This window comes from Watersipora subatra, chromosome 3 (assembly GCF_963576615.1).
Source record: "Watersipora subatra chromosome 3, tzWatSuba1.1, whole genome shotgun sequence".
In the NCBI taxonomy this organism is placed as follows: Eukaryota; Metazoa; Bryozoa; class Gymnolaemata; order Cheilostomatida; family Watersiporidae; genus Watersipora; species Watersipora subatra.
In genome coordinates this window covers 70,990,818-71,018,259 of record NC_088710.1, presented here as the reverse complement: position 1 = coordinate 71,018,259, position 27,442 = coordinate 70,990,818, and the positions used below count along the sequence as shown (strand labels likewise).

At 36.4% G+C, this 27,442-nt stretch overlaps 3 protein-coding genes across 4 annotated transcripts in view; 2 read left to right on the top strand and 1 right to left on the bottom strand.

Annotated features, from left to right (window-relative positions):
* Nucleotides 1-7,246, top strand: part of LOC137391237 (neuronal acetylcholine receptor subunit alpha-9-like) — a 30,831-nt gene extending 23,585 nt beyond the window's left edge. The window contains exons 9-11 of one of the 2 annotated variants that reach the window (XM_068077650.1): nucleotides 875-1,024; nucleotides 1,235-1,456; nucleotides 7,184-7,246. In XM_068077650.1, the coding sequence (XP_067933751.1) occupies nucleotides 875-1,024; nucleotides 1,235-1,429 (345 nt within the window). In that variant the 3' untranslated portion in view covers nucleotides 1,430-1,456; nucleotides 7,184-7,246. Of the gene's footprint in view, nucleotides 1-874; nucleotides 1,025-1,234; nucleotides 2,029-7,183 lie in introns of those variants that run through there. The other variant, XM_068077649.1, reaches the window with a different exon arrangement.
* Nucleotides 7,247-7,730: 484 nt separating this feature from the next.
* On the top strand, nucleotides 7,731-23,179 carry LOC137389992 (uncharacterized). The gene is made up of 9 exons (XM_068076202.1): nucleotides 7,731-7,896; nucleotides 8,700-8,916; nucleotides 13,168-13,353; nucleotides 14,422-14,556; nucleotides 15,351-15,473; nucleotides 17,167-17,341; nucleotides 18,116-18,277; nucleotides 20,194-20,319; nucleotides 23,039-23,179. Exons 2-9 carry the CDS (start codon nucleotides 8,812-8,814, stop codon nucleotides 23,101-23,103), a joined length of 1,077 nt encoding a protein of 358 aa, XP_067932303.1. The 5' UTR covers nucleotides 7,731-7,896; nucleotides 8,700-8,811; the 3' UTR covers nucleotides 23,104-23,179.
* A 147-nt stretch (nucleotides 23,180-23,326) lies between these two features.
* LOC137389993 (ER membrane protein complex subunit 4-like) lies at nucleotides 23,327-27,249 on the bottom strand. The gene is made up of 5 exons (XM_068076203.1): nucleotides 27,125-27,249; nucleotides 26,389-26,503; nucleotides 26,077-26,230; nucleotides 24,495-24,652; nucleotides 23,327-23,491 (listed from the first exon to the last, which is right to left on the bottom strand). Exons 1-5 carry the CDS (start codon nucleotides 27,193-27,195, stop codon nucleotides 23,453-23,455), a joined length of 537 nt encoding a protein of 178 aa, XP_067932304.1. The 5' UTR covers nucleotides 27,196-27,249; the 3' UTR covers nucleotides 23,327-23,452.
* Between the last annotated feature and the right edge of the window lie 193 nt (nucleotides 27,250-27,442).

Sequence of the window (27,442 nt, the reverse complement as noted above, 5' to 3'; positions counted from 1 at the left end):
TGATCTGGAATACGTTTTTCCAGTCCCTGGTTATGGTATTTTTCCCCGCTTTTCAGTGTGGCCAAAAAATTACCAAGATGCTGATACGCTATTTGGCAATATTTTCCACAATGCCTGGTAGAGATCTGAGACGTTATCCATCGTTTAAGGCTAGCTAGTCAGGTGAAGGTCTCATCATGCTAATCTCATGTGAGCATTTACGATTTCAAATATATGCTGTGTCTTAGTACAGTACTTATATCAAACTTTAATTCGCTAGCCATGGTTCCAAAGTTGCGAGTGAGGATAAAAAGAGAAGCACAATGATAATTACTATGGAAACAAAGCTGAAAGGGAGGCAGAAATAAGGAAAGCTATTGGTTGGTTTTGCAAACCTTGCTAGATTCATTGCACAAAAAACATCTGGAAAAAAATTCTCACACGCTTTCTTATAGACAGTATTAATGACAGGTGCATGGTTCATGTCATAAATGTTTTGTGCAGTTGCCAAAAACAAGCTACTTTAGTTAGGCATTTCTCCTAAGTACAAGCGTCAGAAAGCATAGGCGTTATGAGGCCCCGCCTTTCAGCGATTTCACCTTACGACCCCAAACCCAGAACGGATTAATATCATATCCCGAGGTTCTACTGTACAACTAAAGCAGTGTGACTGTATATCTTATATCATGCTATACATAATCCTATATCCAAAGAGTATGGAGAACTTATCATGTACTTAACTGCTATTCAAAGGGATGCTTTCCTTTCTTAGCACGACTAAGCTTAGGAGGTTTGTTGCACTGATGCTTCATTAATTTGTAAAAAGTAAGTTATCAACATGGTATTCACCAAGAGTTCACAACTCCAACTTATCGCAAACTCTTATGTTTTACAGGTGTTATTTAGACGATATCTTCTCTGCTATACGAATTCTCCGAGTATTAGAAACTTCGATTTTCAGCTGCTGCATTTAGAAAGAGCTGTGCAGAGCAACATGGATGAGGAGCAGGAACTGACTCCCACCAACGGAGAGGCTGGTTCCGAGGTAGGTGTGTCCTAGTAAGGATAACATAATCCTAGAACCTCGAGTGGCGGGCGGGTGTCAGTGCATGGTTGCTGCCACTTTCATTCGCTAAAGATTTGACATCATTCAGCATGTGGCAGCTGAAGTTCTAGCGTGTGAGTGACTTGACCTTGAAAGTTACATATTTTCATCTAATTCTGAGATTACTTATGTCATTGTCTTGCGCTTTAGGCTAGCAGCAGGCAGCGGCCTATAGTAGAAGTCCTGCGGCACCTAGCTTCTGAGCTACAACTCGCCAGGTACAGAGAACAAGTGACGATAGAGTGGATGCTGGTTGCTCGCTCTCTGGATCGTGTATTGGCCATGACCTTTGGGATCGCTGCCTTCGCTATTATCATGAAGATGGATCGACCATTTTTCTACTAGAAACTATTTAGGTTATCATCAGTTTTAGTGAGTCTGTTTCCTAGCTTTCCAGTGAGTCCATTTCGTAACCTTCTAGTGAGTCCATTTCCTAGCCTTTTAGTGAGTCCATTTCCTAGCCTTTCAGTGAGAGCACTTCCTAGCCTTCTAGTGAGTGCATTTCCTAGCCTTTTAGTGATAGTATTTCCTAGCCTTCTAGTGAGTCCATTTCCTAGTCTTCTAGTGAGTCCATTTCCTAGCCTTCTAGTGGGTGCAACTTGTAGTTAGTGTAACTTACTAATAGTAAACCCACAGCTACTGGTTTTACTCTCGGGTGAAGTTTATACACTAGTCTAATCATTCTCATTTGATACTACTACTAGTAATATGTACTTTATACTATTCTACACTACTACTAGTAATATGCACTTTATACTATTCGACACTATTACTAGTAATATGTACTTTATACTATTCTACACTACTACTAGTAATATGCACTTTATACTATTCTACACTACTACTAGTAATAAGTACTTTATACTATTCTACACTACTACTAGTAATATGTACTTTATACTGTTCTACACTACTACTAGTAATATGTACTTGATACTATTCTACACTACTACTAGTAATATGCACTTTATACTATTCTACACTACTACTAGTAATATGTACTTTATACTATTCTACACTGCTACTAGTAATATCTACTTTGTACTATTCTACACTACTACTAGTAATATGTACTTTATACTATTCTACACTACTACTCGTAATGCTCATCACTTCTTACTCATGCTATGCTGATGCCTTTACCTTCAGCAATTATATGGTTTTATTTAATAATTTATTCTCAGCTCTGCACGTCTTGTTTGCATAATGGCTTGTTGAAGTTTTGGTATTGAGATATTACAGACAGTCTTACAATCGGTGGTACTCATCAAACAGGCATACTTACTGCCATCCTAGTTACTTATAGCACGGCAATTGGTGCAGAACTACGGGTATCATTATCAGTTGTTATTGTTATTATTGTTATAATCTTGATTCAAGGTGTTTTTTGTATTTGTTCTGCATCAGTCTTTTGTTATCCATCATTCTCGTAATGTCGATCTACTTAATCCATTGCTAGTCCTTTTTGTGTTTAACGCTGAAAGAGATTTGTATGTATTCTTAGAGCTTTTGCGTTTTGCTCGAAATAACAACACTATTTCATCATAAATTATACACCTGATCAATTTTTGTGTCCAGTTGGAAGAATACTAACTGTACTCGCTGAGCTACAGAAAGATGGACACTAGTTCTGTAGGCCTCTTAAAATGAGCTGTTTGCTGCCTGTTAAACTTAGATTAATATATGGCATATCACTAGCATCACTAGCTGTAATCCAGTACAAGCTCAAACTGTTGTTTAGCCAATCAGTTGTTATGTTACCTTGCTTTGTTTAAAATTAGAGTGTTGGGCATGACCCAGGAGTAGTAGGTAAGAACTAGGGCAGTAGGTGTTTAAAGACTAAACATACTGTGGATCCGGGTTATTGCTGCAGTAGCAAAGCTGTAAACATATTTTGTGTGCTTGAAATTTCGAAGGCCAATAATAATAGTATGTAAATATTTTGTGTGGTAGTTGTCTTCTCTTTCAAGGAAAAACCAAAAAAGATTTGGGCCAAATCCAACAAAAACTCTGACGTAACACTCATTTGTGTTCAAGTAGTATTTGTAGTCAGCTGGTAGGTCTGTAGCAGTATTTATAGCCAGTTGGTAGGTCTGTAGCAGTATTTATAGCCAGTTGGTAGGTCTGTAGCAGTATTTATAGCCAGTTGGTAGGTCTGTAGCAGTATTTATAGTCATTTAGTAGGTCTGCGTAGACTGGTATACATCAGCACACAAAACATCAACCAATCGACATCTTCCATTTGATGACAGCTTTTCTGAAAATGCTCTGAGAAGGACTTTTAGCTGTCTTTTTACCGCATATTGTACGGAGATTATTCGCTTTGGTTTTAGCTATTAGATTGAGTGCAAGCAACAAATTGTTGTTCCAACAGACAGCCAGGTTACTCAAACAGGCACTGCTCAACAGGGTCTGTTTCTATCATATCAAGTTTAGTTGAAGTTATATTTCGCTCTAGCGTATGAGTGTTTTTTATTGCTGATTCTCATGGAACTAATGGTTTTTTGCCAGTTTAATAATTCCAGCATTAGATGATGGGTCCTAAACAAAAGCCATTCACTGAGAGTTGTCAGAATTTGGAGTGGACAACTTCCTACAGTATGAATGTCAATACGCATTTACATGTGCTATGTTAGGTTCAAATTGTTCTAAATATTAACACAGGCTGATCAGTTGGTCAATATTTCTGACCAAGTGCAAAGAATTCTCTATATAGAGTTGTAACACTTACTGTAAAACCTCTACTTGAATTCCATGGAACTTTATTAGAGGTTTTACTGTATCCCACAATGTTATACATGTATATTGAAGAAGCCATCATCAATACATAGTTATTTATCAGATTTCAATCAGATAAGAGCAGTGTATGGATGAATGTTGTGTAGATAAGAGTGTAGTGATTTGTTATGACCCAGTGAGCAGTTCAAAGTTACTGCCTGAGTGAAACAAAGTAACATAAACAAGTATTGATTTGTTTACTATGTAGGTGCTGATGTATATACATGCAGAAAGTTTGCTATATGTATCACAGCTTTTTCAATAACCGACCATACTGAATAGAAGCTTCGTGTTCAAATTCTTTTAAAGATTTTTTTATTCCGCACATAAAATTGATGTTTGCTTGGCGAATTTAGTGTTTACGAAGTCTTGACCTTTGCATTTATTTCATTTTTCTTGGAAAACATGCTGTATGCATTCGTTTAAGCTATTTCCTCACTATGCTGCCAGATTGTTTTTTATAAATAGACAGGACATGATCTTGGCAACTTTGTTGAAGATAGAGTTGATTTGATTAGGATGAACATATGCTCCATGATGTTGAAGTATCTGATCAGAACCTGGTCTCAATTGAAGCCCTATTGAGCTTCTTATAATCGACTCTGTGTTTATGGCTCACCATGATCGTAACTGGGCCTACCAAAGTATCATTTGCCAGCTGTGCTGCCGATGTTTTAAGATCTCCATTGTGTAGCGCAACCAACGATAGCCAACCTACTGAAAATACAGTCATGCTTACCTATTAAAATAGAATTAGGCGCAGAAAATTTGCGCAACATTTAGGAGCACTTTTTATAATATGGGTGTGACCATCTACATAAACGTGAAAAACAAAGTATGTAAAACCACATTAGTTAAACCAAATGTGCAGTTTTAATCAATTGAGACACTTTCAATTCCTTACAAAGCCTGTCTTGCTGACAACACAGCAGGAAGTGGTGGCGCCTTGGTTACAGTGGTAAGAGAAATAGCAGACTACAAGAGCAATGTGAAAACCATTAAAAATTTGGAGTGTTCAATTTTGTTCACAAGCTTCTAAGGTAAAATAATAATATACTGTAAAACCTTTATTTGAACGTCATGACACTATATTTTTCAACCCTTTCCCTATAGTGGTGGTCAAATGGAATTGGCATTCAAATAGAGGCTGGCATTCAAATAGAGACCAAATAGAGACTGACATTGTATTTTTCGAATAGCTCCTCAAAAGTTCAATTTAACCCTTTTACAGGCGTGTTGAATGTCGCATATGTTGTGCACTCTCTTTCGAGGGAAGTGACATTAACCCTTTTGGATGCAATACATCTGCTAACTTACCTCCAACCAAAGATCTCTAAATAAATATGCATTGGAAAGCTGAGAAATATCTCTATTAGTTGATATTTATTGCTTGCAATTAACCTGCGATGATATTATAGTCTGTGTCCTGCTTTGCAATTTGTTGGAAATTTAAATTTTTCATGTATTTTTAAATTTGAAGGTGCACTTTCATTTTATAACTATATTTAGCAATGTTGCATAAAAGCTCATTGCACTCATTGATATGTTTGTTAGTTTTCAGCCAAAACCAGCTTTCTATGTACAATAGAAAAGGTTATGAGTGTCGATACATTGTAAGCCGAGTTGAGATAAACACAAGGATGTCATCAAATAATATGCTATAAGTCTGCAAATTCATAAGTTATATAATGATACTCTATCAAATTCTGCAAATATATATTCAAAAACAAATGACGTAAGGAATTATACCCATAATTCATGCAGAAACAAAAATTAACAATTTTGAAACAAAAATATTTGCATCATTTGCTCGGCCAGTTGCGTTCTGATTGTAGTTTCAATGGAACGAACATCTTCTGGCTGTTCGATACCTTCCACGATGTCTTCTGCCCTCAACTTTTCTTCCGCACTGCTGAACAAGTTAATAGTGGTGTCCAAACAATTTTTCTTAGTAGAGCAAAACTTCTACGCGTTGCGTTTTGCACAAATAATGATGAACTCATAGCCGGATGGGTGCTAAGCACAACTTTTAGCCTAAAACTAGTCGTTCATATACCATTGTAAATGTAAACCATTTTTCACATACATGTATGTTGAAATATGAAAGCCGTGTTAAACAAGGAACTACTATTAGCCTGATACAGTTACTAATTATTTCTATGGTGTTGCTTTCAAAGTTTCAATGAAAAAACTGAAAATCTTTGAAGTTGAAAAACTGACTTCGATACAAACAGAAACAACAAAAAAACTAATTATTAATGATGTAACCGAGTGATTGTTAGTACCATTTTGTAGACACTTTTCTACTGAACACTCACTCTATTATGTGTGCGTAAAGATTAAAGAATGTAAAAGAGGCAGTCAAATGGAGGTGATGTTCAATTAAAGGGTGGTGCTCTATTTTTTAACCCCTCTCCAATAGTGGCGGTCAAATAGAGGTGGCGTTTAAATAAAGGTGACGTTCAATTAGAGATTTTACGGTAAATGCTTTTTTATGTATTATAACCTATTAAATTTAGATTTTTGCATATAATTAATGTTTGTATAGTTTTATATAATATATCTGTTTTAATGTTTTGTGTTATTGCTTGCAGCATTTATTGAGAGTCATCATAGTTTTCTGGGCTGTCTTATGAATCAAATGGGCTACGGTGTAATCTCTACCAAAATCTTGCTCCAACATACAACACTCTCAACATACCAGAGAGATCTAAAAAATAATTACCTTTGCATATAGAGGCTTGACTGCATGCTGTTGAAATGAAGCCAAACCTTAAGGTCTTGGTACTTAGCCTTCTACAACATCCAGCCATGGGCTTGCAAGAAAGACATCTCTTGATTTGGGTGCTTAACAATTGCAGTGTTATTATTATTTCTCAGGCGCCACATCTGCCACTTATTATCAGCCAGGTTTACAAGAACTCACTCATTTGTGGTCAAGCTAAGCTTGCATAGATTTCTAAAGAGTGCTGCAAGCGGAGTTTCATTGTCTTGACTCTTGCGTAAAATAAAGTGTTTTATATCCACCTTTTGACAATGCTTTTCCAAACCATTGTGTGGCCAACTGAGTCAGTAAATAGCCATTGATTACTCTGAGAGCTTCCTAGCAGATTATATTCCAACTCCTGCTTCATACGACTTCAGAGATAGCAGATTTTATTTCATACGCTGATGAATTGAGATGGAACTTCTGATAAAAATACCGTAACAGGCACCCAAACTATCACACTAGATTTGATATTAAGCAATTCAATGAAGCCGATCTCCCACAGTGAGCTAAAATTGGCTTTTGTATCATGTTGCAAAGTTTTTGCATTTTAGGTTCACATATATCAGGCTGTACCGTGTATGCACTGACGGCGAGGGTCTAGAACATTACAGTATTTGTGTTCCGTGGAGGTATTTGGAAAAAAGTTTGTGAAGTAAACACGTGGCTCTCCAGAAATAATACTATTGGCAGCTTCACAAAGACTGACTTATCTTCCAGTCTACAAAGAGCTCAGAGACTTTAAAATACTTCAGCAGTTCACTGAATCTTTTGCAGCTGCAAAAACTACACACTTTAATGGACCCGCTATAACGCCTTAACTTAGCAATAAGTTATAATAATTTATCATGGCCTTAGTATTGTTTGTTTACTTCTTCACCGCTGCCTTGCAAGCTGAAGCTGCCACTCGGCTTGGCAGAGCGCTCACGGTTATCACCATAGTGGAAATGTCAAAGCGTAAGGTAACCAAGCTAAACATATTCACAACACCTGTTGGCGAATGCCAAGGGTCGCCTCATTGGCTTAGATAATATTACATGTACCTTGCGCGGTCAAGCTGGGTGATATTGGTGGGAGAGATAATGTACAAGAAAAGATAACACAGGCTGTTGAGAGAGACTGAATAGAGAGGCACTAGTAGCCGCCCTCGTGTTTGGATTGCTCATCACGCTACTTTGAAATACGCTTTTATTTAGACAACAGTGTCACACTTGAGTAGCTGAGGACTGCCCGCTTATTCAAAATTCTCAACTCACAATTGGAAAGGGTAAGTGTACATAGTAAATACTGCTAGCAGTATGGACATTTAACTTATTCGTTAAATGATGTGAATTGGCAGGGTAAACAGTAATATTTGAGTGTCATTAAAGCTAGCTCTATATGTTATGCCTAGACCACGCATGGTTTAAAGGTGGTGGTATTATTTAGTAAAGACAATGTGTGCGGGTGAGTAGGAAATAATGGTGACTATATTAATTAAGTGAGAGCAGCATGTACAGGTGAGTGAAAAATGAGAAATTTTCTGATATCTATGAACAATCAATTTAAATACATCGCAGGCAATAAGTTTATATAGACAAGCTCTATACGTCGTATAGCCTTACAGTATCATATCATTGACCGAGTCTAATAGCGGATGTAAGGCGCAGCGAGCATACTTCGACCCGTCAGAAATATACAACTTGTGTCTGCAGTTGGAGGCTAATATCGGCTCAATACGTTATGACATGTCTCATAGTTTTGTACAGCTACGGTTTGAGTTAATAGTAATTGTATAACCATTGCTCTTGTCTCATCAACTGCTCAGGCGTATAGTTACTGTACGCCGTTACTGTACTCAGGCGTTAGTTATGTATGGCTACTCTCTGCTCGCTATGCAACTAGTAGCAATACATCCCGTTCTGGGTTAAACTACCTACGTTGGTTCGATTGAGATGCTCTCATTTGGAAATGCGAGGAGTATTGGAGATAACAAATACTGATACAACCATGTTGCCAGCTTTTGTTCATTATGGTGCCACCTTCCACACGCTGTCATTTGATATGTCAGCAAATGCAAATTTGTTTCAGGCTAATGAGAACAATTTTAAGATTGTTTTTGGCAAACTCCACAGCTGATGGGAAGGGTGGCGGCAGAGCTTGCTGACAGCCAAAGGAGAGACTGTTTATATTCGCCACAGCCATGTCTTCGTACGGAGCAAACAGTGAAATAGATGGAGTCACGTCGGCTGAACCAATGATCAACGCTGGTCTGCCTAGTGTTGACACATCAGAAGACAATGGAAATGTGGGTATTAACTGTTTATTACCTCTTCGACTAATGCATCTTACGATATGCCACCAAATATCAACTCGTTCACGCATCCCAAAGTTAAGACCAAATTATTTCACTGTCTTCACTCCAATTTACACAGCCGTTAGTTTCCGTTTCCTTGTCAGTCTCTTATCAGACCGTACAGACCATTTGCTGCGATACTTAAAGTTTCTGCCTATTTTTAGCTAGTAAAAATGTGGATTAGAATCAATAGCACTGTCATAGAGCCGTGAAACATCCTAATATCCACATAGAGTATACACTACTTTGTTTAGGCTCAAATGACTAGTTCCGCTGAGAGACCTGAACAATAGACACATTAAAGGTGCCATCAAGAAACTTGACTCAATATTTAAATTGATTACGTGTTGAGTTGATGGGAAGAATAGGATTTTGAGTGTCCAATTGCATATTATATAACATCTGCTAACTACGGACAGCTATATTCCTAGAGACCAGAGCATCAATATAGTAGAATGGCTGGTCATGATCCGATTTCAAATCTATTCAATTTCTATGAATCTCTTATACCTCTTTTTCAGATGCGGTTTTTTAAATAGAGGTGGCATTCTATTAGAGGTTTTACGGTAGTTGTTTTTATTTAAAGTTTCTTGTAGCCATTTCATTTTTCATTTTGTGAATACGAGTTAGAAAAAAACATGGTAAGTTACAAATTGGATAATTAAAATGAAATCTGTTATACAAATTAAACATACATTCAATGAGTCCACAAAATAACTCGAGAAAAACAGAAAGATTTAAATCATTTAAAAAGCTGAAAATATAAAACATCAATTAATGATATTTGTGGTAAAAAATCTAATGTTATGCCTCTCCTTTAGCTATTAAGTTTTATAATTTTCTTTTCCTTGCTGATCCACTTCATACCTGAAGTTGGAAACAAGGGCAACTGTTAGCAGCTGAGACATCTTTCCAGCTGTCACCAATCAGTTCAGATGTTAACGTTGCATGATAAATTCTCGCAAAACTGACTGTTTTCTGCGCTGGTGGTATGTTTGCAGGAACGGACTAATGAATTGTGAACATATTAAAAGTATTTCATGCATGTTAGTTAAATTTACATGCATTGTTGCAACATAAACCTAGCATAGTACCAGCTGTACATTTTTTTCACTATGAAAGGATAAACAAATGCTCCTAGAATATGTATGTTCTTTTGCATTTTTAATAAATAATTTATACGAACAATGAGTTTCAAGGAGGTTCTTTCCATATGCCTCTATTGTTCAACTATTAAATGTGGTTTCGTGTACAAAATGACCTCACCACTCATCTCATCGCTATATTTGATTGTGTGCTGCTTCCTTCATTCCCGGTATTCCTCTCATCATTCAGTACAGCTGTTGGCAGCTCTTATATGTAACCTCCGCTACTGGAATAGTTCCTTCCTCCTAGCTTTTACCTGTCACCCTTAAATTCCTCATTCTCTGTATAAGCCTTACTTACCCTCATACAGAGCTGTTACAGTCATACTGCTTATGGACTGACACTTTCACATAGCCACAGGTTATGGCAAGTCATATTGTTTATGGACTGCTTATGGACTGACACTTTCACATAGCCACAGGTTATGGCAAGATGCTACCGAAAGGTTGACAGCTGAATCCACTGCAGATATTTAATTTTTTGGATCGTTTTGCAATGGGTTGTAACCATTGGCCATCCCGACTATAGGAAAACCATCCATAGACATATAGAGCAAGTCTGAAGTTGCTGTCTCCTGCTGATTATAAGCAACTGAGAAAGTGATTGGTCAAACTGGGGACTGCATGGGTAGGAGAAGGCTCGGCATGCTCATTGTGTTCTGAATGGTTTACCTGGCTGTCCTATTATAGCTGCAGCAGCGTGTTACAGTGAGGAAACTACTTTAGTATCTGACAAAAACAAATTTGTGTCAGAGAATATTTTTTTGTTAGCTGTTTAAGCTTGTTTATTGTCACCTGAACAAAACACGCAACTGCATCGCTAGTTCTCGACCAACCGTGTCAGACTCGTCAGACTCGGCGGGCTTTGGATTCTTCCTTTCTCTATAATGGCTGTTTGTATGTTTGGCCATTGTTTGTGTAGTCAGTGCAGGATACTAAACAGGGGGTTGTGGGTAAACATTATGCATAGATTGTGTAAACACTGAGTCCCGCGTGTAGACTCTTTAGGCACCACACATTTCCTTAATAGTAATATTAATGAGGAGCTGTGGGAGTTGTTTATTGCTTTATCCTCTTGCAGTTCCTATTATTCACTGAGCTAGAAATCAGGGAGCATCGTTGAAATCTTTTCATATATTCATTCAGATAATGGCTGACTAGAGCCCTTTAACTGCCCCATGCTGCCATAACTGCTACAACTGATCACACCTCATGGCACTAATAACAATCAAAATAACATCTACTAGTGCCATGGTATGCCTAGACTGAGTTTTATCATGCCTATGTTGTCCCACTGAGGTAATATCTCATCTCCAGCTGAAAGTACATGTACATGTATAACGATATAAAAGCACAATATACACTGTACTTCTGCGCTTCAAGGATTTGCCCTCGATAACATCCAATATTGCACAGGAATTTATTTAAACATAAATATGTCATCCTGTGAAGGAAGTTAACATATGACCATCATTTATCTTTGGAAGAACTTTTAATCGATGAAAATGATGATCTTGTAACTTCTCTGGCGGTATTCAGTGGTAGTTCAAAACTGCCAAAATTCAGACTGGTGTGCTGTAATAAAACACTAATTTAATGAAATTTTACTTTTGAACCAAAATTGAAAAAAGCGGAATACAACAAAACTTTTAAACGGTAATAACTTAAGAAGGGCTGAGAGTGTAAACTTAGAGAGACAAATAGCCAATATAAGTAAACACTCGAAAGACATGCCCAAGGGAGTATTTTGGGTTTATGAACCTAATTTGGTAATACAGTACAACTAGAATTTAAAAAGTTTGGCAACCTACAATAACCTCCACTTATATGGGAATCTACAAACAGTTATCATTTCTTTAAAGTAATAATGACTTTATCAAAAAGTATCCTTGAAGTTTAAAGATACAATGATTGTGGAGAGATTGAATACATTCAAAATATTCAAAAGCTCTGAATATTTTAAATGTAGACAGATCTGAAATAGACTTTATGCAGTCAGACACCAGCATGCTTTTGAATCAGTTCAGAAAATAGTCACTTCAGCTCTGTCAAGCTTTTTTCCCACACACTTCATAAGCCTTCACACGCAACTGTTTTAGCGAGTCCACTTAGTCGTCATTTGTCTAAAAAATGGAGAATTGAATGTGTAGTCACCACAACATGAGCTAAATTACAAATAAAACCATCTGAGCATGCGACTCTTGTATCTTCAACTTCCATGAACCTCAGCAAACACTTGAGTTTGCTGTAGTTGGCTGTATAACAATCGTTTTCATTACAAAAAGTTAAACCAAACCCCATATGAACATACCATAACTTACAACAGCGTTACAGATCATATGTGACTCATGGTATACTGACTTACGGTGATCATATGGTATGCTACGCCTGAATATATATGAAAGACAGTCTACATACACTTTGTATAGACTGATTTCTTCATAGCAGTACAATCTGCATAGAGTGAGCACACCATATTTATATCATCGCTCTACATAGAGCAATGACACTCTGAATAGAGCAACTAGAGTGTATATTATACAAATGCACTCTTAGGCTTGAGTCAGAACAGATGTGACAAGCTGCAGTTGTTTACTGAAATCGATAGCATCTCATGAAGTTCCTCTGATAAGAATATTACAGTTTGCTTGTATGCTGATAATATAATTGCGTGAACAGGCTAAGCCGTTAAGTATTCGGTATGATTTGGGTAACCGGAAAAGGAAGTTCAACTCGCTTTCATCTAATCAGAAATAGAACAGTTTTTTAACAACTCTGTATCATCTGGTTATGAATAATAATGTTAGTGTTGTAACAGAGTCTAGCGAAGTACTCTACAGTGTTATAGTAGCATCAGCGATAAACACGTTCACAAACTGTGTGCATGACATATAGACTTGGCGAATTTAACATTTGTCCATTTCGTTGGCTAGTGAAGTATACAAGAAGTTCTAAATATAATATTGTTATTAGGTGTAGACTACACGGTTAACTTGCTGTTCAATACGAGTGTGTGCTGTACAGGAAGTTTACATCATCCTGTCATTGTACACTTTAGAGAGGTAAACGCTCAGCAAGTCATGGCTGCCAGAGTTGGACGGTTGTCTTAGCCTTCACCATCACCATTCTCGTTGCGCTGTTCGTTGGAGCCGCAATCCTATTGGTGAATGCGAGTCAAGTGAAGGCAATATACAAGCCTGAAACAACTGTCTCAGAAAAACCAGAGTCGCAGGCAATTAAACAGGTAGTAATATATAATGACGTACAGTAAAATATCATAACATATACAAATATACAGTAATATGTTATGATATATAGTAATAGATTGTTATATATCTAGTTATAAATAATAACTTACAATAATACATGTACTTAGTAATATATTAAAATATACAAAAATAAATGGTATGGCAGTGAACAAGTAACACTTGCATTTTATGTAATATTTTAGTGCTTTAGGGTCTTATAGTATTGTAGACAACCTCTGACAATATGTAAATTAAGAAAATTACAAAGAGTATTTGCTAGCAATGCAGGTAAATTATGTATATTGTATGTAAGTAACTGTAGGTAACTGTAGGTATTTTGGTATGTCAACTCAACTATAATACTGCAGGTAACTTGGTATGTTCATTCAACTATAAAACTGTTAATAACTCGGTATGTCAACTCTACTATAAAACTGTAAATAACTTGGTATGTCAACTCAACTATAGCACTGTAGGTAACTTGGTATGTCAACTCAACTATAATAGCACTGTAGGCAATTTGATATGTCAACTCAACTATAGTCTAACAATGCTTATTGTGTTATAGACAAGATCATAGATTAATCTATATATAAATTTCTCAAAGTATGTGTGTCCCTCCAGCTATAGCTGTTATTATGTAATAGCTGTAGCTGGACAATGCTGACGCAATGTCATGGCGTATCGTCATTAGAAGCCTAGCGTTTATTAACGCGCTTACTAGAATTTTTCATTTGCAATGTGCCAGGCTTATACCAAGTGGTAGGCAACTCTCATCACTTCTCATTGTTTATAAACTGGTTTTTAAAACCATTTTCCATTGGCAATGTGCCAGGGTAATAGCAAGTAGTAGGCAACTCTCATCACTTCTCATTGTTTATAAGCTGATTTTTAATACACAGGCAACACGGGAGGCACAGCTAGTTTGCAAACATAGCAGAGGCAGAAAATTGGATGGGACTAGTTGGCAGCCAGAGCATTGTCTCAGCTAATATGCATAGTTGAAAGCTAGTCAATATAATACTATCGTTTTCTCGAGAATTCAGGTCTAACTTGTAATACAGGAAGCAACGGTAAAGGAGTTCAAGTTAGAGTATGACAATGGAGATAAGAGCACAGAGCAAGTGATTATTAATGTGAAGGACAACTACACTGAACTATTCGCTGCCGACATCACAGTCTACAACTACTTCAAAAAAGTGAGAATTAGCATATGACAAATGTCATCAGACTTTGTTCACAGGTCATGTAAATTCATCCTTGGCCTTTATTGATGGTTAGTTTGCTTGCTAATTATATCCTTATACATGACCTGTGGACTTATGTGCTACTAATAATGTGTGGATATTGACTTTGACAACTTGATTAATAGAAATATGTTGCCAGCGTTTCTAGCGTGTACATTATATGGATCACTTTTCTTGTGTAGCTACAGGAGTCAGCCTCTCTTTGACTAAATTTAATTAATATAAAAAATTTAAGTTAAAAAATATCTGTTTAAGAGCTGAAAACATTTAAACTTTTATTGAGTAAGTTGAGTACAAAACAGGTTTGCATAAAGCTGTTAATAATAAATACATTCTTATCTCTTGAAATATAATACTAATATTTAACTATCTTGCATTCCTTTCTGATAGGATGACCTGGTTTTGACCTCAAGCTATCAACCGAGTCTAGTGTTTCAGTAAGCTCCTCGATGTACATATATTTGAAGTTGATATAATCGTCTAGTTAACACTCGCAATGTTATAGTCCGATCTATCCACAAGTTTGTTCATTGGTGGCTTGTAGTGGATTTAATGGGTTTTTCCTTTTCTATATTACGATTTAAAACTGTAACATCTGACTTTTAAACACTCCTCTAATTAGTTTCTTACCAGAGAAGTATTCTTCATCGAGTACGTCTCAAGGTGTAAATATTGAGTAGATATATTTCTATGTATTCTACTCCTTTACTTCTCATCCATTTGTCAATAATGGTGTTTTTTGGCAGAGAATATCGTTGCATCGTGTAGATGTATCACCGGGAATTCAAGTTTGTCTCATAAAGTCTATGGATAGAGAAGTACAACCCAAGGAGCTAGAAGAGGCACTCTCAGAAGTCAAGGGGATATATGTGAGTTTGTATCACTGCTACGATCTTTATTTTCAGCTTATGTAAGGCTGAGCTTGAAGTTTATTCGCAAAAAAATGACCTTCACATAGCACTTCATCTTACGTATACTTGGGACAGGTTTACTATTGACTTTAAGTAACAGTGCTTGTGATGCTGCTCCTAGTTCAGTATAGAAATGTGAATCTTCCATCTGTTGTTTGTCTTTCCTTTTTAAAGTTTGTAAGTGTTAGGTCTAAACTTTTCAAGTTACATTACCTAAAGAGTACTTATCCGATACTTTTCTAACATGAACTCAAGTTTCAAAAATACATTTTTAGTTTTTGAAACATTCTGACAAATTGTGCTTTTTAAAAACGGGTTTTTACAATTTCAATAATATGATAGATCACTACAATGTTTTGTAATCCCATGACCAAACATGAGCGAAGCGATTGTTTGGGAGCTTTATAATAAATGCATATGTGCACACAACTCACGGAAATTATTCATCAACACCGTCGCAAACCCTTGTACCGAAATCTCATCAACAAATTTACCCATTTTTTAATGGAGTCGTTTAAGTATAATAACGGTACAAAACACATATAAACCTATTTAAATATGTTACCAAGTCTTGAAAATTTGTAGACAATATCCTAAAACTTACCCATCTGATCGGATAATACTTAACTAGACAGATTAATTTGGCTTAAAATCGCCATTAAAACTTGACAAGCCTTTTTTAATCAAAATTAAGACCGGCCAAAGAAACGCCGATAAGGCCGTGCGACAGAGAGTAGAACCATAAAGTCGTGCGCATTTCACGAAAAAAAACGTGCACATTTCACCAGTCTACTGCATTGTCCAATTGCCAAAGGTTTCTGTAATTAACGTAGAAGTACTGAAAAGTAATCGTCTCTTTTTTACTGATTTCAAAGTAACTGACATTTTGGACACTTATAATGAGTACTTTGGAATTCCAACTGATATCCAAGGCAGTGAATGTACAGGAAATGATGATGATATTTTTCTAACGATTCTTATAAGATTATTACAATATTTAATTATAAGAATAATTATTCGATTTTATAAGATTATTATAAGATTTAATTATAAGAATATATAGTGACCGATGTTGGGCAATATGTTACTGATATTTACATATGACAGGGGAATTCTAGAAATTCCCCTGTCATACAGCCCACAACCAATTCACTACAATATTTTGTAGTTATAATATATCAGTTAATCAGTGATATATTAGTTAATCAGCAACACTTGCAGTTTTGCTAATAACCAATCAGGTACAAGCTTATTAAAACATTTTATTAGTAGGATGATTTCGTTAGGTTCCGCCTCTCTTACTTACCAACTGAGTAAAGAGACTTCTACTTGTGGTATTGATCCATTGCTCTAAAAGAGTAATTGAGTTACTGACGACAGCTGGTCTTGATTGAACTTTAACCATTGTTGTTTTTTCTGAAGCATCTGTTTTACAATAATTAGTAGCGATTATAATTATTCCTTTCCCAGTTTACATGCAGTTCCTATAACCCTGTAACCTGCTTCAGTACCAGGTGTCAAAGTAAACATAGTATGAAATTCAAAGTCAACTACATTCTGAAAATGGCTGAAAATTAGTCGTAATTACTGAGCACTCGTGTACACCCGCTGTCATTACCAGCATGGTTATAGATGTATGAGACGGTTACAGGTTAATTCCTCCAAGCTCTATGTGATAGACAGTACTCCAGTTCCGGATATGACCAAGGATGACATGACGGTTCATCAGTTCTGTGACAGCGCAAAAATTTACTCCTTAAAACAAGTTGATCCACTTGGTCCAGATGTAGGCTTGACTATGGAGGAGTTACGTATGCAGTTGTCAGGTAGCACTTTCTACTGCGCATGCCTCAATCGCTAGGACATAAGTGACTACTTGTGTCAAACCTTTAGTATATTGACAACTATATTACAAATAGCTCCAAACACAGTTGGAAGGTGGTGATGTGGCTACACACCTCGTTGAAATGCATTTTTACGGCTAGTTATTCTACATCATGTCGAACACTAGCATGCCTGCTTTCATTGATAGTCTAGCCACGAACATGTCTTCGATTGGCCAAAGGAGTTGACTCCAGTTAGATAGAATGTCGATTCCATTTTATTCATTTTTAGCTTGAACAGTTTTTTTAATGATTCAGTCACAATTAATGACAGATCAATCATCACTCAGGGTAGTCTTTCTTTTAGTGAAGATAAAACAGAACAAGTGTTTGTGCAAATACCATTCAGGCTCCACAACAAAGAGCCAACCAAATAACTATTGACCATGTGATCATATTTTAGATATTTCAACTGGTTCTGAAATCTAGCGTCGATGTCATTGTCTCCATTTTAGCAAAGGCTATTTTTATTGGCCACTTGGTTTGTCAACACGGTGCATCCTTGTATGAAGCATTGGCAGAAATGCTGGCTACTTGTTTCAAGATTTTGCAAAACCACGGCCTTGAAAGGGCACAGATTTTTATTGTACATCTATCAATCCAAATCTCTTTAAATATAGGTTGACCCATTTGCTTGTGAATAACCCTGACAAACTCAATATATGCTCTTGTCTGCTGTGTGGGTTGGCTGTTCATTTATGCCTCTTGTACCTTCAGGTCGTTATAAGAGGCAGATACGATCTCAAGGGAGTCCGCGTTTGGAGTGTGGAGGAGGCACGGGGCCACTTCCAGCTATTTCATATAAGTGCACAAAAAAGAACAGTTATTGTTACAAAAGCTTGGTCAATGAACGATGTGAAGTCTGTTATCACAGCCCAAGTATGTACTCTATATACAATATAATATTACAGCCATAGTAAGTACTCTGTATGTACAGTATAATATCACAGCTGTAGTAAGCACTCTGTATACAGTATAATATCACAGCTGTAGTAAGTACTCTATATACAATATAATATCACAGCTGTAGTAAGTACTCTGTACGTACATTATTAATAATCTGTGCACTTTTTGTTTATTTTCATATAGTTAATAGGAAAAGTACAATTCCCGTTTGACGCTTCTATGGTCAAATTGGTTGGACACAGAGTTTTACAAAGTTCATCTTCTACAAAACGATAATTAAATTAACTTTGAATTAATCATAAATTTAAACATTGAGCATAAAAAACTTGATACTTTCTATAAAATCTTAGGTCACTGCCATCCATTTTTTTGTTCTTTTGTTTGATGTCGCCATTAAAATAGCTATGAATATCATTGCTTGCCTAATTTACTTCAGGCCTTCGCTAATTCTTCATCTTTAGCATCGAATATTTTAGTCATCTAACAAATTTGCTCAAACCGCTATTCCTAGCTAGATGACCCACCTGATGACCCACCTGAAAAAGGCGCGCACTATAGCTTATGCTTTATTGTTATATTATTGTCTTGTTCATTACATTCTTTAATCAAATCCCACAGAAAGCTAATAATTTAGACACAAGAGGTGCAGAGGCTAGCCTTCACGTCGCTGTAGTAGCTGCCAAGGGGGGATGAATCAACATCTAGAACATATTATTATTTAGCCCATCTTGACAAACTGTTGTTTTTGCGGAGTTGTCCCCCGTCGAGTGGAGCTAGCAAAACAACAACTTGTCACAATACGCACTGCACCTGATGCATCAGCTGCTCTGAAAGGGAATTGTTCTCTTCCGTCTATGCGGCTTGGCTGCGTTGTTATGTCGGTCACTCCATTGGTAATCATAACAGAGTTAGCCCAAAAATTCATGTAGAAAAAATAAAATAAAAACGTTTAACCAGAGACCAGTCTTTGCGGTAAACTTTAGTAGAACTTGAGAACTTAGGCAACAACAGCAACTAAACATGTCGTTATTTGTGCACTCAGTCAGTTTTATTTCTATTTTTGTATCAGTCAGTTTTACTTGTTCTTATGGATTTTATTTTTACTTTATTTTACTCTAAAGTTCTACTAAAGTTTACCGCAAAGACTGGTCTCTAATTGAACGTTTTTATCTTGGTTTTTTTCTACATATATTTTTGGACTAAATCCGTTATGATTACCAATGGAGTGACCGACATAACATCGCAGCCAAGCCGCATAGGCGGAAGAGAACAACTCTCTTTCAGTGCAGCTGATGCATCAGGTGCAGTGTGTATTGTGACAAGCTGTTGTTTTGCTCGCTCCGCTCGCCGGTGGACAACTCCGCAAAAATTACAGTTTGTCAAGACAGGCTAATTATTATTATCTGACATCGACAGCTCATATCCATTCTTCTCTTGTTCAACAACAAACAATTACTACTAAAGTAAACTGTAGCTACACGCTAAGAACTCTCTTGAGTATGATGAAGGAAGCCGGTCTTTACAGAGCATGAAGTGTAATTAATCAACAGGATTATTCTTCTCCTGTCAAATGCAGTCGTGATAGCGTCGTCAAATTATTGACTCTCGAGGGAGTCAAACAGGGACAGCTGCAAATAGAATGCTTGCCTACCTTTAGAACCGTTGTTAATTGACCCTGTCTCTCACAAGGATCACCATATCATCTCTGTTTAATAGCGTCGGCATAATATCTACCATATATTGGCTCCGAATTTATGACAATTCCATTGCCGCAGTCAATCACAGGACATTTTTCCCAAAGATTGTCTAAGATTACCACTTCTTATTCAGTATTATTACAATGCATTGGGTATCAAAGATAGTATGTGAGATGGCTGCTATTGTTGTAGGTGTACGTACATCGGGTTGCTGGTGTCCTGTACAAGCAATTGAAACCTGCATTCAAATAACATATAAGCCAGCTGAGCGGATTTGCTGCGGGGTTGATGTGCTGCCTTGCATACGCAGCGAATGCGGTAAGACTCTACTCTTGGATGTTGGCGAGTTCATTTTTTGCTGATTTGTTATGTCTCAAATACATGTAGTTCCAATGACTCAAAGCTAAATAGAAGTTGTCTGCTCGTGACAAGTAATTTACAAGCTTGTATATCGCTTGCTGTGAACAGTTTTGTCAGCACAATATATGCACAGCTAATGTAAAGTGTGTCTGACACTGTCTAGAAGTATAAGTATTGTCTATTAAAATAACATGGTATGTGTAGAACCACATGGTTAGATGAAGTACGTACACCTGTGATATAATACAAAGCATGACTCGTCATTCAAAAACAGCTCGTTGATCCAGTCAGACTTTTAGTAATGTAGCTTACGGCATTTTTGCTTGCTTAATAAATTTTTTTAAAATTAAACCTGTTTTTATTTTATTGATCAGCTTATGTGTAGAGCAAGATGGTGCTTGAAGGTCAACTGAGAATATTCTAGAATTAAATTTAGTTATGACCATTTATTTAATCATAATATAATAAATAATTTTGATGTTAGTGGAGCAAAAAGCTAGTTTTGGAGATAAAAACACTCATAAAGCAGGCTTCAAGATGTGATGTGGGTTTACCATTTTTTGTCAAAACATAGACATATGTATGCATAATGTAGACATATGTATGCAAAACATAGACATATGTATGTATAATGTTTTATTAGCATCCGTAATCATCAACTAAATGACGTTTTTCATTAAATGCCTAAACAAAAATGAGAAGACAGAAATCAGGCATTATTGATTATTGACATATAAATTACTGATGTTTATGCTGGCCAATGTGTGAGTGAGAGGCATTACTTTTACTAACTACTTATAACACATCGTAACAGGCATTTTATATGCTTCTAAATATGGTAGGTAATAAGAATTCTAATCTAAAAATAGGATTTAAATTTAAAATAGTTCATAGCAGTGCTCGGTAAGTATCCACAATTCCTAGTGGATACTTATCGAGCACTGCTATAAACTGATAGTTTATAGTTATATATAGTTCACACAGTCTCTAGTTTTTGTTATAAGTTTACCACCTAGAAGGGTCAATCTTCTGCACATGCAGAGGAAACTCACAGTATATTACACAAATACCAGAAAAGTCTGTACCGTATTTATACGTCCCGCATTAGTTTCCAAGTCGTGGTTATAGAATTACACTAAATGGCTTGCTCTTTTCAACTTGTAGGTTACCCCTGGGCTAGACTCTTCTTTTGCAAAAACTGAAAGATTGTTCGTAATAAATAGCTATTTTAAAAGGCATGTTTTAAAAGTTCAACAACAAATGTTCCGCTTCTACGAATAAAGATTTGAACAGTAAACATTTAAGAAAAACGTAGCTGAAAAAACAAAAGCATTTATTATAGAAAATAGTGTTGCAGCTGTTTCTGGTCAATATTTTGTTAACATAAGTTTTATTGTACATTTTTGCGATATGTCATTTTCAAGTCTTGATAAAAACCAGTACTTACGGGAAAGAAACAAAACTATTATTGAAACTTCTACTAGTATTTTATGAACCACATTAAGTTCTTCTACTTTTGATCAGTCCGTTCAGCTTCACCTAAACTTCTACGCACCGTCAATCTGGAATAGATTAGGGTCGAATTTTGCCTATATACCAATTTATTTATTATCGATCATATAGGAAGGTATGATATACAAGGATTTACTTACTGCAAAGTTATAAAAACAATGTTGATAAAAAATATCAACAAGAGAAGAATGATCTAACCGTAAGCTGAGCTGCAAAGCGCTGTTGTTTTAAACTGTTTTGTTAAGCCAATGCTGCTACTCTGCTTGACTTCTTGCTTATTACAATAATTTCAGACGGTACTTTGACTTCAGACTTGTACTTCAGACGGACACAGTTGATTTGTGTTCCATTAGCACTGCATAGTCATGCTATCTGTTCAGTCAGTATTAATGTTGTAGTTGTTCATAACCTGTTGGGATAAATCTATGAAAACATTAGTTGAACTGGTGCAGAGTCTCATACTATGGCCTAACAGATGTGCCTGCTCATTTCACTACCGTTGATTGAATTTTGATGAATTTCAACTTAGTTTTTTGATGAATTTTAACTAAATCGCTAGTTTTCAGAGCAATTAGTGACGCAGTTAAAATTCAGAAGATATTATGCATATGAAATGCTTATTTTTAAGCATTAAAGAGTATAAAAAATATGAATCGTCGCTTCATGCTTGAGAGTTATTTTATCAGAGAGCCAGTTTTTCAACATGGTCAAATCATGATGTTGAAAAAGCACATGTATGGCATAATGAGGTACGTTTCTGTAAAGCCCCTTGTTAGAGGTTATGGCCTACTTAGGTTCAGTTACGGCATAGAATACATGATACAATCTGGTACACTGTCCGCTACTAAGGCTATACCCTATTACGCCCGGATGTGTTAATGAAATATAACTTTGATTTGTTGCTACCCAGCTGAGCTACTGATGTTTCAACAGTCAAATAGCTGTAAATATTAATGTGAAAGTTATCTTCTCTTGTAGTAAGGTAAGACTACTCAGTATGCACTATAATTGTTTATAGCAATTTCTGGTAGAATTTTGTGAACTTGGGCGGGTGTGAAGGCCTATTACCGACCCTTATATAAAATCACAACAAAACGATTTATAGTAACCATATAGTAACGTAACACAAGGCTTACCTCTGACATCCCTCTTTTTGACCTTGCAGACAAGACACGAGTTCCCTATGTACCAGTGCCGATAATTACAGTCAAGACTATCAACAATCCATGAGAATTTACGACAGGAAGTTGGAAAATCTACGTTAAGATGCCAACCCCACGCATTACCTACTTTATAGCAGTCGATTGTGTCGATATGAATTACTCCCTAACTGCTGCCATTTCCGTTTGGCCAACAGACAAACACGCAATGAGGAACAGATCTCGCTCTCACTAAACACATATTCTCTGTTCACGGTCATATTTTTTCTATGCATCAGAGCATTCAAAACCAATACAATATTGACATAGTTATATTTTTACAAAACTGCAGCCAAGCTATATATAATAAATATTCATATATGAAATACATCTGTTGTATACATCATATCCTATTATCAGACAGACGGACAGGTAGCGCCTTATTGCAGAGACATCCCACCAGCCACGAACTCTATTCTCTACAAAAAATTTAATGCTGCATGATACAATCCAGTACACAACACGTCTGCATGTGAACTTTGGTACACAATACTTATACATACATTTAAAGGTTGACTGGCAACAAAATTCACATTACAGTTATATGGTATCAAAAGATTCACAAAGTATTACTCTGCTGTGTTGTAGGTGCAAAATATGTGGAAATGTAATTACAAGCTCTTAAAAGCTCAAAAATGAAAAGCCGCCGTAGATTGGAATAAGTTTATTACTCTGACGTAGTAGCTACATTTGGTTATTGTTTGTCACGTGATATTCTCACGTGAATTGAAAGGCCAATAAAAAACTTATCGGAGCACTAGTTAATGACCAACACTTCGGGTTTTACAGAAGACCGTATCAAATATAGATGCTCGCTACTTTACAGTTTTGTTTCGGCTTGGTCTAATCGTCTAGTCGTAATCTGATCATGTGACCCATACTTCATGAATAATTTCTGCAGCATTTTTCAATTATCACAGGTGACCAACAGGCTCGTCATGTTTATCAGAAAATGATATGTACTCCTTCGAACTAAGGTGAAAAATTTAAACGAATTTTTACGGTAGGTTATAGGATATCAGTGTTCAAAGTGACAGCATTACAAAGACGATAAAATAGTTGCGTAAGAACAATAGACATGGTTTTATTGAATGCGCGAAGTATGTTTGTGAAAATATTTTGATGAATGAGGTTGCATGAAAGTGTAAACAGAAGCCATCTTGTACAACTACGTCCCATTTGAGCCGTTTTGGAAAGAGATTCCAAACTACGGCGGTCTCGTGTGGCTGCGATTAACTGTTCGTTTTTTAACTTTTAAAAGCTTGTAATCACATTTCCACATATTTTGCACCTACAACACAGCAAACTAAGACAGTGAATTTTTTGATACCAAATCACTGTAATGTGAATTTCGTTGCAAGTCAACCGTTAAGGGTTTTATAAGGCTAGACTAACAAATCATCCGTGTCTTGTATAACGTACCTGAGGTATATCTGCAAAGGCCAACCAATCAGATGCATGCGTTGGTAGCAGTCCCATGGAATTGCATTTATACACCGATAAGCCAACAGCAACAAGATTACCAAATATATATGATAGCTTCTGCAGGGGTGCCTGCTCTCCCTCTATCATCTTGAAGGCTACAGAATAAATAAAACACTGAGAAATAAGCGCAAGCCAAAAAAGACTTAACTCTAATATGCTAGTTAGCTGCTGTAGCAGTCTGATTACCTTAAAATATCACTTGCGTGAGATTTACTGCATGCCTGTTCTGTTATTGTAGTAAACACCATCATCATTAGAATTGTAACACAAAAACCCAATTACAGTGGAACCTCGGTCATCGAACGCTTTGGTTCTCGCACAATTCTGTTGTCGACCAAAAAGATTGGTTCGTCTCGGATCTCGAACATAAGTTCAATTCTTGACCAAACCGGAGCATGTGCATTAGAATTAAACGTTCGGAGCAGCCCCGGAAACAGCATGGAAACATTCGTTAACAAAGGGAGAAGCAAGTTACGCTTCATACATTTTTACTAACAGGAAGGAACTATCTGGGACCATGTCTCTCTACCGACGAGATTTGCTAGGGAGACAACTCCTCCAGTCGAGTTACCCTAAATTGTTTTGGAGGAGGATTCTCCTTCAAATATGTGAAGTAAACATGCCATCGCTGTTTATATTCTCTTTTTCAACAAAAGTTTTGATGTAACTGATCTGTTGCATTCTTTGCTGTTTCATTATCAATTTCTGCAATTTTTAGTATTGTATCTTAACATAGAATGTTTTCGTTGTTTTAAGAGCAAAACGTACGAAATGTTTACTTTTTGTTTTCTGTTTTCATCACCATAAATAGAAAATATTTTATTAAAAATAAACATGATCTATATCTACGCATTTTTATTTATAGTATGTAGTATACAGTACAGTTTATGGTGTAAAATGTTTAAAAATACTTTACTGAAGTTGTTTTCTCGGCTTGGAACAGATGAAAATTTACATACATTAATTCTAATGGGAATAATTATTTCAGATCTCGAACAACTGAAAACAACAACTCGGTTTTCAAGTTGTTCCAGATCCTTCTGGAACAGAGTATGTTCGAGAACCGAGGTTCCACTGTATATTACATAAATTATTATATTTCCTCTCTAAATGGTTTAGGCTGGCTAACAAACATGATGTACCATAGACTGTGGTTAGCTCTGGTTGAGTCATAAGAGCACAACTTCCATTAGGCTAGATCAATAATTTAACAGCACCCTACCTACATGTAAACTATACTAAAACTACATGTATAAACCAGTGAAATAATAATGCCTTCGATTAGCTGTAATAAAATTTGGCTGGCTCTGATGAAAAATGCAAAATAATCCTATGCTTGGTAAAATATATTTGTCTGGATTATCACACAGACAAATTTTTGTGATTCCAACACCAAACCAGAAAGGCTAAAAAGTTTAAAAAATAATTTGGTGCAGACATACTTTCCAGCCCCGCTGCAACATAAACAACCTGCCCTACTCAACCTTGTGACAAATTAAAGTGAAAATGAAGGACTTACTCTGCGACATGGAAAGGAAGGCTTGAATAGGTCTGATAGCCATCATTCCAACCATCATTATGGGAAAGATGGAGATGGAACTGCCAGCCATCCACATCATAAACAAGTTCATGGGCACCTGCTTGATGGGGGCCAGTGCAACGTCCCAAGATCGCTGTCAATATAGCTTTAAATTGTGAGGAGACGAGTATTGTACAATAAGAGAGCAATACATCCCCACTTTGCAACCCAAAGTTAATCTAAAATGGCAGGAAAAAGCAATCACTGATTCACTGTCACGCATTGCAAGAGAACAGCCAAAATAATAGTAACCTTGACTATAAGCTCTTTATCAACATTCTGTTCTCGCTCAGCGACCTCATTCCCAGCATTCTTTGAGAAACTGTATGGTGCTGGCAAGTCCTGATACTTGGTGATACCTAATGCCCTGCAATCAATGTAACATTTCTAACAGAATATGAAAGCGTTACTAGAAGTGTCAAGACCATATCATGCATGCGGTGAATACATGAGATGAGTTTCATGCGAAATTGGTATTATTATGTAGACAAATGAAATATGTGGCTAAATTTAGGAATACTTCAAGATTCGGCCAAACATACTAACCAAATTTTACTCCAATAAGAGGTAATAATCAAAGTAACTTTCATTATTTTAATGTTCTCTGACTATATCATAGTATTTAAAGTGCATCAAATTGTCATTAACATCAGCATACTTTCTGGTACACAGACTATCTGTTTAATTCCTATTACCACGGTTTCGTTGGTTTAAAAACTGACTGCTTTGGTAAAAAATTATGCTGATAATTTCTCATTTATACTATGGCCTAATAAATAGTTGTAATGAACTAGTCTTCAGAATAGCAACCTTCAACAAAAACGCGTAAACTTAAAAAGCCGAAATCAATCAAGTGGCAAAAGGACACTCTTTTGTATTTTATAGCAGTTTTATCGTATGTTTGAGATAAGCCTTTTACCGTACATAAAATTACAATCGTCAAAACTTGGCCAGTGTTTATATAGTTACATATTATTAAATAGCATACCCAGAAGAACTAGAAAAGTCTAGAAACCATCGTCTTCGGTTTTTCCTTTCTTTCTTTTCTGGAGGAGCCATATTGAACTGGAAGAGGCAAATCAGAGACAATACGTATAGTCACCGGACAGCCTTGGAGAGATAATATCGTCATCACGTAACATTCATCGTTATGTCGTGACTAAGCTTGGTTCGACAGGCCGTTAACCGACGGGTTGCACGATATAGGCTAAATATAAATCCCGTAGGTAACATCCACCGTCGCCAATAAGTTAATGTTCACCACATGCGGGATAAAACGTTGTCTACACGCATTGTATGTTTTTTT